The sequence below is a fragment of the Xiphias gladius genome, chromosome 24 (assembly GCF_016859285.1).
Source record: "Xiphias gladius isolate SHS-SW01 ecotype Sanya breed wild chromosome 24, ASM1685928v1, whole genome shotgun sequence".
NCBI classification, from domain to species: domain Eukaryota; kingdom Metazoa; phylum Chordata; class Actinopteri; order Istiophoriformes; family Xiphiidae; genus Xiphias; species Xiphias gladius.
In genome coordinates this window covers 10,676,282-10,697,418 of record NC_053423.1, presented here as the reverse complement: position 1 = coordinate 10,697,418, position 21,137 = coordinate 10,676,282, and the positions used below count along the sequence as shown (strand labels likewise).

Here is a 21,137-nt window from a genome sequence, read left to right as displayed (position 1 = left end):
GTGTGTGTGTGCGTGCGTGCGTGCGTGCGTGTGTGCGTGCGTGCGTGCATATGTGGAGAGTTCACGTGATGAACACACAGACGGACAGACATATTCATATTCTGAGTCTGACTCAAACACACACATAGGGAGATGTATACACATATACACACAGTCATCCGTCTCCCCTCCATCCTGGCCTATTAGAAAGTCTGGCCTTTGATCTCTGCCACTCGATTCACTGGGTCCTTTCTGACAACTTGTAAGAAATACAAAGGGATGGGGGGGGGGGATCAAAGTCAAGAGGCAGGGTAAAGGTCGATATGTGTGTGTCTGTGCTTGTTTGCGTGTGTAAAATCACATGTGTGCTTGGGGACAGTGACTTCAAAAACTGGACGCCGTGCTGTGCAGCCATTACGTTCAAAGGGAGGCGGGTCGCTCAGTGGGCTTTGTTTTTCTCTTGTTTATGAAGTTCTTACCGTAGGGTTTTATTAGAAAAGATGCATTAGGAACTGTTTGTAGTTTATTATGTCCTGAATGTGATTCTGGTTTTGGTAGAGATGAAGTGAATTTTAATCTGACATCGGAAGCACATGATGTGCAGTACTCTTACGGCTTTTTGTAGTTGTAGACATGACATTACTGCATGTGTGTGTTTATAAGTTAGCATATAGGGGTTTTCAGTAGGATGTCTGTCCTATTATTGTTTCAAGTAGAATTTAACAGAGTCCAGAGTCACAGGCACATTTATTAGACTTTAAATGCAGTGGTTAATTTTTGCAAATGCCTAAAAATGATGGATCATTAATGATAAAGTTTGATATTTTAAAAAATCACATTTTTATATATGATATTTGGCCACATCATAGAGATTAGACATCAAATGCATTGTTATTTGTTCATGAATATAGTCATGTGACAGTGCAGTATATGGGTTCTTCCAGGATGGAGGTGGATGGCAAAAACAGCAAAATGGTGAATATGATATATACCAATAAGCTACAACATTAAAACCAGTTACCTGTTTTAATGTAGTGGCTGCTCGGTGTATATTTTAAACTTGATGATATAATAAAATAACCCAAGTTGAGCTGAAACTGATGATTGATCAGGTTGATAAATTATTCAATCAACAGGAAATTAATTGACTGCTATTCTGGTAATCAGTTAATCCTTTAAGTGGTTGTTCAAGCAAAAATGCCAAACTAGCAACAAATTGAAAGAAATTGTCTTTCTTTCTTTGTCTCATTTGATAATAAATTTAATGTTGGTTTGACAAAATAAAAAAATTTTAAGTCTTCACCTTGGGCTTTTGGAAAGAGACCCAAAGACCTAGACCAAACAATTAGTCAGTTAGTTGAGATAGTTATTTGCAGATTAATCGATAATGAAAATAATCGTAATTGGCAGCCCTAAATTCAAGTTGGTGCACTGGACGCAATGTAAGCACAAGTCTCCCTCACATGCTCATGTGTTTATTTTTCTGTTCCCTCCAACAGGCTCATTTCCAGTGCTGAGGGAGCTGACAGAGGAGGAGAGGCAGCAGATCCTTCACTCTTCTGAGTTTCAGAGTTTCTTTGACTGCAGCATCCGAGTGATGGAGAGAGCTCTGGCCGAAGACAGTGACATCTTCTTTGACTACAGCGGCCGTGACCTCGAGGAAAAAGAGGGGTGAGCAGGGAAGAGGCGAGAAGGGGCAGGAGGAGGGGAGCAAGTGTTTGGTTGTGCAAGCACATGCGTTGTTTACTTCCATGCCTAGAACTAAGAAATGTATTAACACTGACTCATGCCCACTGTTTCGCTCCAGGGGCCTGGGAGCTCCTTTGTTCTTCAGAAAACATATCTTCCTGCTGATGTCACACTCTCAGGGGGTTAAAAACCCCTGTGAACTGACTACCATCACAACCTAAAGAGCATTGTCTTGCCATCTGAAGGGTTGGCTCCAAATGGAGGTTATCCAAGTGATGGTTGGAGTTATAAGAGTAATAAGTGCAAAGATGTTTCAGGATACTGCTCTGCTGTTACAGAAGAATTCTGTTTTTCACCGACTCTCTTCAACTTTGACCGCTGCAGCCACAGAGGAGCATCAAGTCTGTGGCCAAAGAGATTATGTCTGTGCTTAACTTAAGGCCCCTTCTTTTTCCATTGACATGTTTTTTTCTGAGAATGTAGCAACAAGACCTTCATTTCACTACCTTGGTTCATTACTGTTAATTCTCACATAGTATGACACACAAAGTGGATATCATTTACACTGTGTGTATACAGAATTTGTCATGATTAAAACTAAAACTATCAGTTTTACTGGCCTACAAATGAAGATTTGGTAACTTTTCATTTATTGAGGTGACAAGTAGGGCTCAGACACAAACAAAAACTGCGGTGGTACTACTACTGTGCAGTACCAGTGACAGGGACACAGTACTCTTAACTATTAAAGTTAGCATATGTCTGAGTAATTCAACACTACCAATCTAAATCCAGTTAGACTGGGAACATGTTTTCCGGGGTCTGAAATTACTGACTCAGTAGGGTGACCAGCCAGGCCGACAGCTCTGACCAACCTCTCCAGTGCTGATTCAGCATTCTGAAACATCTTTGTTAAATAGAGACATTTTTAAAGGGTACTTCAGCAATTTAGTAATGGACTTTTATAATGCAACTTGAAAGTGTCTTCCATTAAACCCGATGCCTCTTACCAGGGTTATTTTTCCAAGCTTAAGAAAGCTAAAAAAAAAGTCATTGTATAATATGTAATTCCACTTTTAAGGGTCCATATGATTTAGTGCCACCTAATCTGGGGGAGTACTTTTATAGGTCCTAGCTGTAATGCACTAAAGGAATAACGTTTGTCCTGCATAGTTACCATGACAAGTACTCTGAGCAGATTGAAGTTTACTTAGCAGTGAACGAAAATGACCCCTACAGACTGAAGCCAATTTTTTTTTTTCCCGTGGCAGGTACCTACTTACTTTGGCAAGCGCCTCTTGTGCAACTGGAACAAAACTGTTGTCTTCCGGTTTGATCATGAAGTAAACTTTTACCCTTATCTCTGCTGTCTGCTTCCAGAGACTTGGGTAGTGGCTCCAGTCTCTCTTTCAGTCGGCTCTTCTATGATGAACACTGGTCGAAACATCGCGTTATCACCTGCGTTGACTGGTCTCCTCAGGTGAGGCGTGCAGCTTTTTGTGTTTTACTTTGAACTCAAAACTGTAACTCTTTCTCACATTGTAAATCGTTTGCCAAGAAATACCAGTGACAATTAAGCAAGTTTTAAACCTCGCTGAAACTTATTTACTGTTTTTTAGTGTTTGAAGGTAGTGGGAGCAGCTCTATCATGAAGTTCCGCATGATAGAGGAGCTGCTGATCTAACATGTATCTGTTTTTTAACAACAACCCTCTCTTTTCTTTCTCTCTCTCAGTATCCAGAGTTGCTGGTTGCCTCCTATAACAATAATGAAGACGCTCCTCATGAACCAGATGGTGTTGCCCTGGTGTGGAACATTAAGTTTAAGAAGGCCACACCTGAGTACATCTTTCACTGTCAGGTACTTATACTTATCAAACCTCACATATATTTCCAAATCTATAGAATATGATGGGAGTCTCAATGGCAGGTAACTGTAGGGAAGAAGTTAGGTTTGCCATTTCTTTTTTTCCTTTTTGGTATGGTGAATTGCAAGTACTTAACTGCCACAGAGCTATATGGTGTAAAATGAACGAAACACCTTCCATCTTCCTCTCCCCTCAGAATTTCACACTCGAAAGCACCATTTCTTCCTTCTGATTTATCTTTCATACCATATCTGGCAATCAAACAGTCGGTACATCCAGTCATCAACAGCTTGTTCCTCTTTTCTGCCCTATAATGGCTGAACCTTTGTGAGTGAAAATAATGCGTTAAAACAAAGGGAAATGAAAGGCAACTCCACATGCATTCACTTGACCATCTAGATTGGATTATAGCAGAACACCGCCACTGGAGGCCAGCTTTAATGGAAGAAACTGAGGTTCATTGACGAGTGAGATGCTAATAGTAAATGACACTGAAAAAACGGCAAAAGGAGGGAGGGGGGGGGGGACTAGGGATGGAAGAATTGGGTGTGAGGGCCTCACGGCTCCCAGGAGACAGACGAGGCCATATAGAGAAGTCTTCGTAGTAAAATGATGTGGCCTACCACTTCCTAATCCGAGGCTACACATGTGTGTTAGCCCACCCACACTGATGCTGCATCTAATTTCAGCAGTGCTGCTTCCTAATTATTGACAAGTCTACTTCATACAAATCACTGTAAATGTGGAGATACACCTGTAGTAGTATTAATGTCACAAGCAATCACCTCGCTGTCTGTGAAATGATGTTAGAAATGCACCCACATACTCTCACATTCAACCTTCATTCAGACAGATGAAATAGATTTTCTCTCTTTTTCTCAAACACTCACAGAACCACATATTCCTGCGGACTGCACGCTGCGTGCAAATATTTCGATATGAAGCTTGTCATAGAAGTATAGCTCCATAATGGATTTTTAAAGCGCTCCATTCTTTCACTGCCTCATAATTTATGCTGCTGCTGAAATCCATATGGTCTTTATAGATTACAGCTATGCATCTTGTAGCTGTAGGATTCACTAGTTTTTTCATTGGTCTCTCACAAAATATGCACAGCACATCTGACTTTATTAATAGTGTGGTTTCTGAGCATACTTATCTTTGAACAGCAGACATTTGGGAACAAGAAGATTTGTGTAAGCAACTGATAATATGCTTAGTGTATCAAAAGGGGGGAGTCAGCTGGAAATGTGTACAACAGAGGGGAATTGAATCCAAGTTTAAGTGGAAATCCAATGACAAGAACATAATGGCACCCGTTTGTACTGAAATATTGGGAAGTTTCAATTTATAACAGAATGAGGCATTGTCGTAGTTTTTGATTTTCTGACACATACAAACCACTTCTACAAACACAGTTCATTTATTTTAAGTGAGTGTTTACTGGAAGGATGTACATTAGAAGAAGTGATATCAGATGGAGAAAAGAAAGAAAAAATACTGAAAGAAAACAAACTCCCAAGTGGCCCACTTTCCCACCCCCCCATGTTAGTCAGCAAGTTAATGTGGCCTGCGGCAGTACCACGGTCTTTTCATGAGGGAAGAAAGAAAAGTCAGAGACAGAAAAACAGAAACATAAAAAATAAAGACACAGTGGGCAGCAAATGAGCAGGGATGAACAGTGGAGGATGAAATAAAGATAAAATAATTAAAGGTGAAAAGAGAAAGAAAGAGGAGGTTGCATGTCATTTTGCATCGGCACTGACTCCTCCTGTTGGATTTGGATGAAAGGAACACAGGAGTGGTTAGATGAGAGGAGAGAGGATGAGAAGAATGAGTGGATTGCATTTCTTTCTTACTTTCTCTCTGCGGGGCCTTTTGCAAACAGAGTTGCGACTCTCTAGTTAGCTGCGGATCAGATGGCTCTTAATGTGCGAGCATGCTCTGCCGTTTAACCCCCCAAAACCACAGCGCTGGGTGCCTCTTCCCCTCTCTTCCTCTATTTTCTCTTCCTCTACTTTCTCATATTTTTCTTTGCACCTTCCACCTCCTATCCTAAGCTACAGGGACACTCGCTGTTTACTGTACACATGCGGCAAAAAGCATACACACATATGTATGGGTTGGGTTGGCAGTCCCCAGGAGATGGTTCTGTAGTCTTTCAGACATGTTTTTGTTTTTCCAGACTTGCCAACAGAAGCAGCTTTCATCTGGCGAAAGGATAGGTAGATGGCAGACTACTTTATGTGTGTATGCACGTGTTTGTGTGTGTATTGTACACGTGTAAAGACTGTGGCGTGTGTGTTTGAGAGGGAGTACGGATACAAAAGAATGAGAGTGCTGGGCCCGTATTGGAGGGTTGGGGTTTGTGGTTGAGGTCTGGTTCAGCGGGGTCTTTATTGTGTAAGGCTATGGCTTATAGAAGGCCTCATGTTACAGTCGGGGTTCTGGTGAGGTCAAGTTTCTATATCTCTTGTCTGCTGTATGGAGTTTGGTGAATGGGCTTAGCAATGCCAAAACTGTCCATTTTCTTCAGAATTTAATTTCATAATCAGGGTTTAAATGTTTTTGCCTCAACAAGGGAAATTTTTCATGTTGGGGTGAGATGATCTCAGTTGTTACCAGTGAAGTTTCATTTGTTTCAAGACTTTTTGGAACTGTATTTTGATACAAAATTGAATAATGCAGATTATTGACTGTTATAAAGATCTTATTTGTTTGTATTGGATACCACGCAATGATTTCTTAAAGAACAATTAGAAATTTTTTACTTTTCTGAAGCATTGTTGGGGTTTATGTTCTTGACATGCTGGTGGGGTGGAAAGTAAATCATTTAAAAGCTGGCAGTTTGATTTTGGGAGGAGTTTCAGTGTCACTGGGAATCTGGGAATCATGCACAAATATTTTTGGCAATGTGCAGTGATGTTGAAATATTGCATACTAATGCAATACTTAGGGAGACAACATTTAACAAAACTTGTTCCCATGTGGAGTAAACAGATGTCAGAGAAATTTCACAGTTATGCATTCATTTTTCCATCTCTTCCTGCTTTGCTGTTGCCTTTCCTTTCTTTTTAGCTTTTTTTTTTTTTTTTTTTTACACTTTATCAGAACAATTCACAGGACTCCATTTTTAACAATTTGACTACATTTATTCTGCATGGCACAGAATATAAAGTGTACTTTAAATGCCATTTAATGGAAGAAATATCCATTAAATAGCAGGAATATCAAACTTGCAGTATGGATCCTGTTTTACCAGTTTTACCTCACATTATTTTTGTAATTTATTCCCCTCTTTTATATATTAATTTCAGTTATAGCAGGTCTTTATTGTGATGTTTTATTATTTTTTTCTGCTTTATGGCAGGAAAAGCATTGTACAAATGCAATGTGTTATTGTTCTCTTACTCAAGACACTGAATAAATGTATTTGAATTTTAACAGTATCGTCAATGGGCTGGGAAACCCTTTACAATCCCAAGAACCCGAGGCAGTTTCACGACCCTATTTCAGGAGCCATTGATCAGTAATATAGTGAAGGAAGTGTGTGATCCATCAGTGTGTGTGCGCTGGGTTTGCACTTCAGGAAAGAGGCGGCTGCTGCTGCTGTGGATTCTGGTACCAGTTGAGTGTGCCTCCCCTCATCACGGCTGTCCCAGCAGTTGAATCCATCATCACCCTGTCCCAGTTGGGTCCAATCTTGTAACTTCACACCAGCCTCTCAAGTGGGCAAAGTCAGGCCACATTAAAAGGCCCGTTTGACTTAAAACCTCTGCTGAACCCCCCAAACCACATGTCTCCCTGTAACAACCCCTGCCGCTACTGTCATATCCCATTGGTCATATTTTTATTAATATCTCGCTGCTTTGCGTCCCTCCGTAGGCCTTTGGCACTTTCAGAAAGGTTGAGTGAGTAGTGTCTAAAGATAAAGATCATTTAGAGTGTTCAATTTTGCAGTAAACTGGATTATTTTCTGCGACTTGGACTTTGCTGATTGATGCTGCTGTGTGCATAAATTGACATACAGTATGTAATGAAAGAAATACAGAAACACAAATTTAATTGTTTAGATATTATGTGTGTTAATATGCTACACCACAAGAAGACAATTTCTCCCAGGAAGTCAGAGTTAAATGTGTCTGTTACTCATTGTGTAGTTGTTAATGAGCTATGACAAACTTCTTAAGATGTCACTCTGAGAGCCTGGTATCAAATATTTTTTAAGTAACAACCAAAATGTGCCCATAAAAGTCACTGTTGAAAAGTGTTCAGTATCAACATTTGGCATTGTATTTCCTAGGCTTCTGAAAATCAAGGTTCTTGAATTAATAGTCTACTCGTATGTAATTAGAGTAATTGTTAAATGAAAAAGTATCTGTATCAGAATAGAATAGAATAGAGAACCGGGTGGTTGAGTTGAACAAGCATTATATTTACAACACGAATCCAACAATAAAGCCGCAAACAATCAAAAGTGAAAATATAAGCCAAGCGAACAAACAAGATATGGAAAATGGAGCGAAAGGAGCTCCCGAAGGAAGAGAGAAAGGCCTGTTTGTCTTCCCAGAGCCTCCTCCTCATGCTTTCACTATGTCAAACCCTCATTCTTTGCCTGGTGAAATGGAGACTTGGCTTGGTATTTCTCTGTCCTTGCCAGAAACCACAGAGTGACCAAATCTGTGGGGTGTCATAAATGAGCAAAGGCAGGGGGAGAAAGGTGGTTGCAAGGGTGGGGGTGGTTGCAAGAGAAGACAGTCGGATCCATCTGGTCCTGATAAGGCAGAGTGGAAAACACATGAGTGTGGTGAGCGGGTTGGGGTGTGTGTGTGTGTGTGTGTGTGTGTGTGTGTGTGTGTGTGTGTGTGTGTGTGTGTGTGTGTGTGTGTGTCGGGTTGGGGGGTTGGTGGGGGGGCATGGATCTACTTTGGACGATATAATGTCTGTTGTGCCATATCAGTCCCCTGCTTCCTTCTTTTCTTCTCACCTTAGCATTCTCACTCTATTTCTACCTACCAAAACCGACTTTAGTAACAGTTTGTCGCCCGAGGAAAGAGCGAAAGAGAGGAGGAGGCAACAAAGGAGGGAGTGTTCCCCTCTCTCTAACTTTCTTTCTCTTTCTGTCATTCCTTTGAATCCCTCTAATCCCTTGCTGGGTGCCATCTTTCATCACTGCCTACCATGTGTGTATTATCCTCTACAGAACACTTCCGATTAAAATATTAAGAGCTGCCAGAAGCACTTTGCCTTGTGAGACTGTGTGAGATATGGTAGATGATACTTTGTGTGTGTGAGTTTGTCCCTCATGCAACCATGCACACTCACACAAACACACACACACAAACACACACTTGTCTTACAGTACATTTAATCATTTGTCAGATGCTTTTATCCAAAGTGACTTACAAGTGACAGACAAAACTAAAGCTTCAGTACTTTAGTTTTGAGGACAGTCATTGACATAATGCATTCCCTAGCCCCTTACCCTAACCTTAACCATCACAAATAAAAGCCTAACCCTAACCATAACCTGATTCTAGCCCTCAAACAGCCTCATGAAGTTGCGAGGACTGGCCATGCATCCACACAACCATAGAAAGACATGTATACAAACACACAAACACACACACACACACACACACACACACACACACACACACACACACACACACACACATACACACACAGCAGGCCTTGCCTACGGAAAGAAATAAAACCCACTGTTCTGACTGTGAGAGTGTCCTGCTGTAAAACTTCCACTATTTATCTCAGGCCCAATATACCGAAGTGACACTTGCCGCTGCTTTTTCTTCCGGGAGCTGTCACACCCCACATCCTCTTCATCTGGGCTGGAAGGAGATGACTTGGCAGGTGTCTGACCCGCACTGCATGTGAGATGAGAACTATGCACAGGGCCAATCTGCGTTTGGAAATGAAATGTCAGGCTCAGTATTGAGTCAGCCCTGATATGGAGATGCAATCATAGCAGGAGTGTTGCCTACGTGAGAGTTGTCTAGGTGTTATTTAGACAGATGTGGTGCTTGTATGGCTGGTATGTCCCGACTTATGAATTTGAAATGAAGAAGAGCTGCAGGGGAAGGGAGGAGTATGGCTGCATCTGATTTAAAGGAAAAGTTTGACACTTTTGGAAATAGGCTTATTATTAAAGATGCTATTATTAGAAGCTTTTCTTACAGATAGTTAGATGAGGAGATTGATACCACTCTGGTGTCTGTACCCAAACAGGAAGCTACCGCCAACAACCAGCTATTTTAGCTTAGCACAAAGGCACAAAAGCGCAACACGAGCTGGCCTGGCTGTGTCCAAAGAACCAAAGCCATTAACCAGTATGTCTAAAGCTCACAAAATAACACATGATATCTCATTTATGTAATACGTACAAAAACCAAGTTGAAAAAATTACAATTCACCTGTTTTGGAAGCTTATGTTCAGAGATATTTCTTGGCCGAGACCAGTAACTTCTTGGAGTCTCCACAAGTTGCCTGTCAACCTTTCCTTGCCAAGACTTAGTTAAGTTCAGCTGTTTCCCCCTTGTTTCGACTCTTTGTGCTAAGCCAGGTTAGCTGACTATTGGCAGTAGCTTTACATTTACCGTACAGACATGACAGTGTTATGGTTGTTATCATCTAACTCTTGGCAAGAGAGTGAATAAGGGAATTTCCTAAAATGTTTAATTCAGAATGAAAGCTTTTACACATACAGTATTTTATACAGTCATGTTTACACACTAAATAAATTGCCTCTAATTGATGCAAAGGTTAGTGACGGCAAAGGCTCATGAATGAGTAAAAAGTAGAAAACAGTCTAAACATAACCCAGCTCCCTATAATTCAGCTCCAAACTCAGTCATTAATTTCCTACGTGACATCTAAATTGAGAATCCTTCAACCAATCCCCCCTGAGCTTAAATCATAAACTTCCTTATAGCATGGGACAAATTGATCTTATTTCAGTGTCTACTGACATACAGTGGATTTAAAAGGAATATAACTCTAAAACATATGTGCTGATGTGACATTTGATTGGAAGCATTTAGGGAGAATGGCTTTTATTTTAAGTCCAAGTCGTGGCTGCCAGGCGCCTCAAACTGCACTATCAGTACAAAGTCGGGCTAATTTTCAGCAGCTCTTTCACTAAGCCTGACAGTGCATGAGGGGAATGATGGCATAACCTGTGGTTTCTTAAAGAGGGGATTCAGAGTTTAGTCAGGATTTTTCCTCTTAAGATGGGGACACTGATAGGGCTTAGGAGTTAAACTAACATAAGGAGCAAATAGAGAGGTCTCTTGATTTGGCTTCTCTTTCTCATTACTCATGTGGGGTAGAGATGTTTATTTAGGGTGATAACCAGTGGAAGAAAAACAAGAGAGAGAAGAGAGCAGGGATGTTTTCTATTTGTGTATATATATGCTTGTGGATTTGTGTGTTAATTTTAAATCTTTGATGGTGGTAATACTAAAAGTAAAGTCATATTGGTCTTTACTGGAGAGATCAAAGAGATGAAGGTTTCAGTAGTGAGTTTAAAGATAAGAGTATTAATATGTTTTAGGTAGCATGCAGTCTATGTTGTACTTCAGATTATTCCAATTTGTGAAATTTTTTTTTTTTTAAATGAGAAGTGACACTTTTATAGCAGCCTTATGGTTACTGTCACTTTACGCAAATTCATAAGCCTCAACAAAGTCAGTGGCGAGGGAGTAAAAAGGCAGTACTAGACAAAGTTCTTAAACTTCAGCTATTAGATGTTTGCTTATGATTCCTTCTCTCTGCTTTCCTGTCTCCTTCAGAGTCTCTACAAGGTTTAGAGTTTCCCCGCTTTCTGAACACTGATAAATGGTTTCGGCGGAGGGGTATACCTATTTAGTACTTGTGTGGATGTATGTTTTTGTGAAGACGAATGACAGGGAGGGCAGGACTCGGGTTTATTATCCCACTGTTGGAGTCTGGGGAAACAGACCTCAGACAGCAGCCTGTCAGACAACCACAGAGGGTAAAGGTCATCCCAAAATTCTGGGAGATTAGAAGTTCAAGGCAGAGTTATCCACATGGATTTGAGTATGAGTGCTTGGAGTAGCTGTTTTATTGACACAAAACCTTCTTTCAATACTTTCTGGACTAGTCTCTACCGTATACTGACAGGTCAGGATAGTCTACTCCTATGGCATTTTAACTTCATATATTCTTTTAATTTAACTGCAAGTGTCTTTACTGTATATATTTCATACAGAATAAACCTGACAAGGTGATTTTCACGTGCTATAAATCAAACAATTGTAGATATTCTACGTCACACATTCAAATCTTGTGTACTAATACATGCCAATAAACCAAAAACTTTGATCCCTTTTTATCTGACCATGTAAATAAACTTTTCGGAGAGTGCCCTCCCTGCCGGCTGATGAGCAACTTTATTTTTACCACCGAAGCTCAGTTTATTTTGAGTCTTGACATCTGAAGCGACTCCCGAGCCATTCGTCTGGAAGCCGTGACTCCTCAGAATAAACCAAACAAAAAAAAGAGAGAGAGAGAGAGTAAGAGTGTGCAGTGTTTTCTTTCCTTCTGGGTTGTTTTCCAGTCTCCTCTCAAAATGAACTGGGGTTTGGAGTTGGCTGCTTCACACATGGTTTGGTGGTAGGGATGGAGGGAGAGAGAAAGAGGGAGGGAGCAGAAGAAATGAAAATAAGACCAATGTTATACTATTGTGGATTTTTAGATTGCCACAGTCTCCATAGGATCTTAATATTGTTCTCCTGTAAGCCAGCTCACAAATGTTGTGAGTGAAGAGTTATTTTTGAAATGATGATGCTACATTAGCACAGTTACTGTGTTTCAGTAGTCCCGGTGAATTGATGTGTACATTTACTTTTAGTGGTGTATACATCAGTGTTCTGTTATTCAGTAATATGTCTTCGGTCGCTTAAATAACTTTGTATTTTTAAGAAATTGGGGCTAAAAAAGTTATGAAGGGATATTCTGAATTCAATTCAATACAAGAATTGAATGTGGTTTGACCACACATCCTTTAAGCGATTAAATGAAGACTATGTACCCTCTGAAATAAGAAATGAAACTATTCCTCTTAAAAAGAGTAAATTTGAATTCATCAGCAATAGAACAAATCCTTGGTCAACTGGATACACTCAGGTTTTTCTGCAATAGCCTTACTTGGTCTGTTCTGATGTTCAGCTGAGGGTGGCTAATATTAGCAAATGTTAACTAGATTCTAGCTTATATCTATAAGCTAGAATCTATAGCTGCTACGTATTGCTGTGTAACTGATTTTTCTGTGTAAATTTGCTGGCCTTATGACTCTCCTTTACTTGTGCTGCTTCTATGCTATGGATTAGAAAAGTTTCACTTGTGTTGAACCTTAACAACACCACTTTATAGGGCTTTTACTATTTATAACCATTGTAGCCATTGTCTATTTTGGCTTGTCGACGACCTAGGGTGCTTTTGCAAAAGTGATTGCCCATTATAAGAATACCTACCTACAGCTGAATTCAGACGTTTACATACACTTAGGTTGAAGTAATTAAATGAGCCAAAATTCCAGCAACTTATTGTAAGAAGCTTATGGAAGGCTACAGAAAATGTTTGACCTAAGTTGAACAATTTAAAGGCAATGCTACCAAATACTAACAAAGTGCATGTAAACGTCTGACCCACTGGGAATGTGATGAAAGAAATAAAAGCTAAAAATAATCATTCTCTCTACTATTATTCTGACATTTCACATTGTTAAAATAAAGAAGTGATCCAAACCGACAGACTGAAGCTGTTTACCAGGATCAAATGTCAGGAATTGTGCAAAAATGAATTTAAAATTAGTTGGCTAAGGTGTATGTAAACTTCCGACTTTTCCAACTGTACCTACTAACAACCACTTCTTCCTTAAACTGTTCTGACTAAGTTGCCTGTTGGCGCAAGGCTGTAATTAGCCATAAAGGATGAATATGAAGTTACAGCAGTGTTCTAGGAGACAGAAATGTTTGGATAAAATTGATCCGTGATATCCAGCCACAGTCAAACAGGGGGCCTCCTGCAGCCTCAGCAGCGCATTAATCTAACATTTGATCACCATTATTGTATTTAGATTTGACAATGTCCAGTGAACTCCCTCATAGGTTATTCCTTTAAGGGCATTCATGTAAGCCAATAGTCTCGAGACAGATTATTATAGTGGTCATTAAGTTAATCAAATATGAATTTGTTATTGTCTTTATTTGAATTATTAAAAACATATTAATTGTAGTCTCACCGTGTATTTAATAGCCTCTTACAAGTAGTAGTATCAAAAAGTTTTAGTACATTTCAAAAATACTTTCATAAAATTAATTCAAAATTGCTTTGTTAGGAAAGTGATTCATCCCGGAGGATTCTTATAATAAATGACAATATTGTCTCCAAACACAATCTCAGAGCTGTTGTCGTGACGTACTGTTTTCAGGAACACTAAATCTGTCAGCTTTGGCTCTTCCAACAAAATCTACAACTGTATTAGGCAACACCCCTTTTGCGAAAAGCACCCTGCATGTTGTAATAATTTTACTGTTTGCAATTGTGATTTGTGCCTCTCTGCTTCTAGTTGAATGCTCTCTTGGCCCAGTCGAGTCTATAAATGAACTCAACATGATTATGCTGCTTTACTAGATGGATGGATGGAGAGATAAATTTGTCAATGCGTAACGTCACTTGCCCTCCTGTGGCACTACATAGCTGAAACATTTTCTCATAATTCCCCAGCACAGATGCTTCAGTGGCTCTGGGTCGGGAGAAGCTAGCTGTTGCACGCAGGATCCCATATGGGACAAGCAGTGAAGAGGAACCAAAACTCAATAAACACGGTACTGGTGAGGGAGGGAGTTCAAGGGTGCGCCTGTCACGATGGACGCTACAGTGAGCGCTCCAGTTGCTGCTGGGGGTTTGATAGTGTAATGTGAAACGGCTGGGGGAAAGAGGACTACAGTTCCCCTCTTTGTCTGGTCCCTGCCCCAGCGTCACCCGTCTCCCCTCTCCCTCTCCTCAGCAGACCCTCACCGGAGCTAAACTCATCTTCTCCCTCTTCTTCTATCTCCCCCATATCTGCCATCCATCACGATGCCTTGATCACTCGTTCTCACCCACGCTTCATCTGGCATTAACGTTTCGGTTCTTATATTTCTTTGTTTTTGCTCGTTTCTCACCGTCTGCTGTTTTATCGAGACATTTTATCTGACCAAACTACTTCTTTTCTCACCATATTCCTCTTTCTGTCAGACCATCATAAAATGTTTCTTTCTTAAACTTTCCCATAAAATAACCTCACACCTGAATAATATGCAGTGGTTTTTCCTTCTCATTCTCTCCCCTTCTCTCTTCTTTTCTCTCCTCAGTCTCCGGTGGTGTCTGTGGGCTTTGCCAGGTTTCATCCCAACCTGGTGGTTGGGGGGACTTACTCGGGGCAGATTGTACTGTGGGACAACCGCAGTCACCGTCGGACCCCTGTACAGAGGACTCCCCTGTCTGCTGTTGCACACACTGTAAGGCTGGCACCCAGTATCAGTGTAACATATAGTCTTAGTTGTGTGCAAGAAACTGGACCCTAATGTGAATCAAAGCAGTCATTGGTAGAGTTACAGTACCCATCTGATATTTTTAGTGTTGACACAATTGCAATAAAATGTTAACAAATTATTTTAACCTAACCCCCTATTTCTAAGCAGTATATAAACATTTAATAAATGGTGTATAACACATTATAATGTAGTATTAAGCAGATCTAAGTGTTTATTAATGTGTTTGTCAACAACTTTACATGTAGCGCCTTCTGTGAATCATCAATAAGTGGATGTTGGTGTATATACAGATAATGGAAAAACAACATAATATAACACAGTTGTAAAAGTATTAAGTTATTGTTGAAAAATACTACACGTTAATAGACACTAGACACTTATTTCTGTGTAAAAAATCAGATCCGTGCTTAAGAGTTCAAGTTGTTTTTAAAGCCTAAACCTACAGTCTGTGTTTTGCTTTTAGTGCTGAAACCATTAGTTGAGTAGTGAATCTGCGGAAAATCATTCACAGTTTGGATAATCATATTGAGAATCACTTTACATACATTTATCAAGCAAAAATGTCAAACTATTGCTGGTTCAAGATTCTGAAATTTGAAGATTGTCTGCTTTTCCCAGTTTTATATCATTACCAATTTGAATATCTTTGGTTTCAACAGTGATAGTCAGACAAAACAAGCAATTTGAACCATGGATATTGAGAAATTGTATTTTGGGTAATGGGAAATATTTTCTGACATTTTATAGACTAAATGATTAATTTGTAGAAATTAAAAATAATATTTAGTTAAAGCTCAATGTGATTTCAAGTGCTAAATTAAATTAATTTGAGCAGATTTGATTGCAAAGACAAGATAACTCATGTGAAATACCCAAAACTGTTCTAACTTTGCCAAAAAAAAGTAGTGTTCATAGGGGACCCAACCCTTTACTCATAGTAAGAGTCTGATAGAAAAAATTTGTTTAAGGGGCTTTAAAGAATAGAATAGATATTGAATTACATTATATTGTACGTGCATTTAATAATGCAGCATAACAATAATAAGAAATTTTCATGATAATGGCTTGATGTATGTTTCCATGAAAGAGGAACTCTGCAACTTTGAGACTCAGTATTCTCACAATAGACACAACCACACGCACACACACACACACACACGCACACACACACATACTTGATGGGAGCAGTCATCCTCTAAGCAAAACTGAAAGGATAGCTCAGTTCAGAAGCTCCAGTGGACTCAATGACCCTTGACAAAACACTGACCAAAATGCACTAGCAATATCTTAAGCTACAGAAGGCATGAAGACACAGCTACATGTCATCCACGCTGTAGGTTTAGAGTGGCTGTGACTCCAATAATGAGGCCACCGCTCACATCCTCTCCCGTCAGTGAGTCCAGCCAGCTAGCATGGTGCTGATTGCTGAATGCATTCTTTGTGTGGCCCTCTACACAAATCAATTACTGCGCAGTGACATGGTGGTTCCACACACTCCTGTGGATATGGACGTTTCTCCCAAACGTAGAGGCGACTTCACAGTGGTGTGCGAGGTGTCTGACCGCCTGCTGCATGTGTTGGTTCACAAAGTATCTAATGATGTCATGTGTTTAAGGGTAAACTTACATGATCATTAAATTACATGTTTAAAATCTAATTTTAATAATATAAGCATATCACATTATTGGAATATTTCATTTCCCTGACAGCCTACTGCAGTTACGAATTATCCAGATATTTATTACACAAGATGCCAGATGTAGAGAGAAATTCTTATGCTTCTACTAATTATGATTTATGATTGTGATCACAATATGCTGTGGAATAACAAGCATTTCAGTAGGGATTGTTGTAATCAAATACAGTTGAGGTGAGTTATGAGGTATTGAAATCATGTGGCATTATGCATTGTGCAAGTGTGTATTCCCCACCATCCATTTGTGTGCCTGTGTGACTGTATCTCTTTCTGCGCATTCACATGTGTGTTTGTGTAGCACCCAGTGTACTGCGTCAACGTGGTTGGCACCCAGAACGCCAACAACCTGATCACTGTGTCTACAGACGGCAAGATGTGCTCCTGGAGTCTAGACATGCTCTCCCAACCGCAGGTACACAACACACTCCTCACTTATCACACAATCCACACAATCTGCCAACAGCTTAAAAAGGGTCAGTTAGTAAAGTATCCTAAAAGTCTTAAAACACAATGAATATTTTATGGCTTAATAACTGGTAAAGATGGAATTCTGCATGTATTTTCTGTAAGTGTTGATGGACGTGTATAGACATGTTTGTGTTTTTAAACTTGTGTGTATCAGCTCACAATTATGTTTTGTTTGCATGTGTGTGTGTGTGTGTGTGTGTGTGTGTGTGTGTGTGTGTGTGTGTGTGTGTGTGTGTGTGTGTGTGTGTGTGTGTGTAGGAGACCATGGAACTGGCGTACAATAAATCCAAGCCGGTGGCAGTGACAGGCATGGCCTTCCCCACGGGAGACGTCAACAACTATGTGGTGGGGAGCGAGGAGGGCACCGTGTACACTGCATCCAGACATGGCAGGTTGGTGGACACACACACTGTTACACACACATGTGTAAAAGATCACAGGAAATAACATAGTCACATGGTCATAGTGTTGATAGCTGCTTTAAGTTTTACTTCAATTTTATGTCTACATAATCTAAACTTACAAAATTACAGTAAAATAACTAAGATATTCATTTAGGAAGCCAAGGCATGTTGAGGTTTAAGATTTAAATATATTTTTTCTAAGTCAAATATATTGATGTGTATATTTGCTTGTTGCCTTGGAGATTATTGAAACAACAAAAAATTGATTTGTAAAAGATGAAATAGTTTCACCTGACAAAATGTTTCAGTTGTTTTAAGAAAAATGGATTTCATTTAAGGAGTTACTCATTTTTAACTCCATTAAAGCTCCATTATCTGATGTAAATTAGATTTTAGCATGAGCAGCCCCAGTGAGGCACAAACCCCTTTACTGCTTTATATATTTCACCAACGTGACCACTGCTGTCCTGAATATCTAAGTTCTGATTTTTATACATGTGTCTTCCCTCTCCAGTAAGGCAGGTATCTGTGAGATGTTCGAGGGCCACCAGGGGCCAGTGACGGGCATCAGCTGTCACAGCGCAGTGGGCACCGTTGACTTTTCCCACCTCTTCATCACATCCTCCTTTGACTGGACTGTCAAACTGTGGAGCACTAAGGTATAATGTGTGTGTTTTTTGTCTGTTTGTGTGTGATAGAGAGTGAGAGGAAGAGAGAGAGAGGGGATGTGTGGGGGGGGGGAGGGTGATTGTGGACTCCGAGCGGATGCGGAGAAAGAGAAACTGAGTGTGAGAGGGAGAGTTGAGAGCGAGAGAGTGAGCAGGTGAGCAACTTTTTGAAAATCATTCTCTCACTACTTGTGTGTCTCTCTGTGTATGTATGTGTGGAAATAATGTTACTGGGTATATGGATACTGTGTGGGTGTGCAGTGAAATGACTCAATAGCAAAGTGACAGTTAGTGTCTGTTGCACTGAAATATTGTAAACCCCCTACTCATCAGACAAAACTGTTCTGATATTGATACTTGACAAGCTGCACTTTTCGCTGCACAAATTTTTTCGGAACAGCGGTTAATTTAACCTGTATTTAGCCTGCCAGGCAGTTTCCATTAATTTTATTTACTAATAGCTGTTTGGCATTGTTCAAAAATCGTCTGTGTGTATGTGTATGTGTGTGTCACTCCCACTCCTGGCCATCCTTGCAAAACACAAAAGCACTGAAGGGACAGTGGTCACTGCCGCCTGCAGGTGCACTCAGTGGATCTAACTCCGACACACTCTGAAGGCGGGCGCTCCTCCTCTCGCTGGTTTTGAGTGACCTCGTCCACTCAGGTCATTTATTCTCCTTTCAAACTGATGTGTCGAATTCCATTTGGCAGCATTTTACTGGGAGTAAAAAAGCAAACAGTCACTGTTTCCGTCAGAGTGAGTGCTAGAGAATAGAAAAGTTAGCTAATTCATTGAAAGGGCACTGTTGGTGGCGGTGAGACACAAAGGAGTGAGCTCAGGTACAACAGAAATACTGCACAAAAGAGATGAAGAAATTCTGTGATTGAAATAGTATGTATCAACCTATAAGCTGAGACACTGCATTATTGTATTCAAGTATTTTAATGGAGTGGAAAGTAGGATTCTGTTAATAAAGAAGAGAACTGGAGGTTGAAGAAGGTAGGGAGGATGGAAAGAAAATAGCAAGAGAGGAAAAGGAAGAGTCAGCAGGAGAGCAGGTGAAGGGAAAAGGGCCAGGGGGCATTTTAAAGACAAAAAAAAGTTCATGGTTATGGTTCATGGTGCAAAGTGATGACATGAGCAGCCGGTCAAACAGCAAAAACAACCAAAAATCAAAGACAGACCTATTTAATATGAGGGAAATACATAATGCATATTGCATAATACCATTAGCTTTATGCCAGTTTTCATACTTGGATGTGACAGGCTGTAACAATGTCCCATGACACAAATTAAAACATTTCTGTGGATTTCCATCAGAAGATTGTGTTATTTCTCCAGGATTTGGGAATTCCCTTTCCTTTGAGGGGCACCGCAGGAATGTGCGTCTGTCTCTTATCCCTCAAAACCCATGTTTGTATGTGGGCAGGCGAAATACCTGAGTGTATATAGGTGTGTGTATGTGTAGACATAGACACACCACTAACGTACAACTCAAGCAAGCTGCCGTTGGTTACCTAGAATCCCCTCGAGGTTTGCCTTCACCCCACCGATCACAGCCATCACGAACTGTTGTAACACATACACATTCATATTCGCCGCGGATTCTCTTTTCATTCACACACACGTTTGCCCTTGCAGTTCAAAAAGGCCGTCGTACAGACGTCTGCTGATGTTTTTACACTCAGCGGTGCAAATATTGTGGTTAGTGAAAACATTTAAAGTCAGCCAGAGTGTGAAGATGTCGTGACAGCTGGGAGTGGGTTTGTAATTGTGCATAACTTGAACCGTCATGCTCTCTTGACCCCAAAAACCAGCGTCTACTAAGTGATTGGATGGAGCATAATCATTCCACTTCTGCTCTCTTAAGAAGTTAATTAACGGGCCGCATCACTGTCGGTTCAGGTGATCGTTGTGGGTGTTGATAGTATTTTCAGATGGATGTCTGTAGATATATTGGCAAAGGAGAAAAAGAGATTCTGTGAAGGGTTTTGTCCTGGTGTGCTCTTACAGCACCGCTTATGAAGAGTTTTCACAACAATTTCCAATGTGAGGACTACTTCTCGGTCCCCACGGTGTGCGCTCATTAAATCTGGCGTGAAGCTGCCATGCAGCCAGGATAGAACCAGTGAGATCATGCGACTCTGCCTGCTGCAGACAAGAGATGGTTTGGATCCTTCTGGAAGGCCAAGTGCTGAGAGGTTTCCTGTGACCTCTGTAACATTTTGAATTTTGAGACAGCAAACACAAAGGTATTAATGATTGCAGTACCGGATACTAATTTATTAGTATTACTATTTGTACTTTTTCAGTGGGATTTTACTAGTGTGACTCTGACTGCCAAGAATCTGTGAAATTTTTAGCATAAATGCATAACCAACCTTGCATGCACTTATGTCAATAAATTGTTGCCGTCATTTGATGTTAACTATCAGTATCCAGTATAGGCTTTCCGGTTTAAACGTGCTAGAGACTCCCAAGCTTCTCAGCACAGGACAGATAATGACAGTTACTTCAAGTGCGGCGCCACAAGGATTAAGCTTAATTTTAAGATTAGTTTTAAGACTTGTTGCTGCACATTATTTACTCAAATCACTTTATTTAAGATAGGTAGATTATGGATAGACAACAGTAAAATAGTAGTTTACATTTTGAATAGTCGGGAGATAGAAGGAGGACTTTATTCATGTCATTTTAACTCCTAAATTAAGTGCTACTTTGACTTATGGCTGAATACTGACATATTTCACATTTTTAGCTTGAAACTGCCCAAAGAGGCAAATAAG

The 21,137-nt window shown here is 40.2% G+C and overlaps 1 protein-coding gene across 10 annotated transcripts in view; it reads left to right on the top strand.

Moving 5' to 3' along the window:
• LOC120785905 (cytoplasmic dynein 1 intermediate chain 1) overlaps positions 1 to 21,137 on the top strand; it is a 55,562-nt gene that overhangs the window by 26,447 nt on the left and 7,978 nt on the right. For all 10 annotated transcript variants that reach the window (XM_040120880.1, XM_040120877.1, XM_040120874.1 and 7 more), the window contains 7 exons: positions 1,479 to 1,650; positions 3,049 to 3,148; positions 3,403 to 3,528; positions 14,932 to 15,078; positions 17,109 to 17,222; positions 17,537 to 17,670; positions 18,197 to 18,341. In XM_040120880.1, the coding sequence (XP_039976814.1) occupies positions 1,479 to 1,650; positions 3,049 to 3,148; positions 3,403 to 3,528; positions 14,932 to 15,078; positions 17,109 to 17,222; positions 17,537 to 17,670; positions 18,197 to 18,341 (938 nt within the window). The remainder of the gene's footprint in view (positions 1 to 1,478; positions 1,651 to 3,048; positions 3,149 to 3,402; positions 3,529 to 14,931; positions 15,079 to 17,108; positions 17,223 to 17,536; positions 17,671 to 18,196; positions 18,342 to 21,137) is intronic.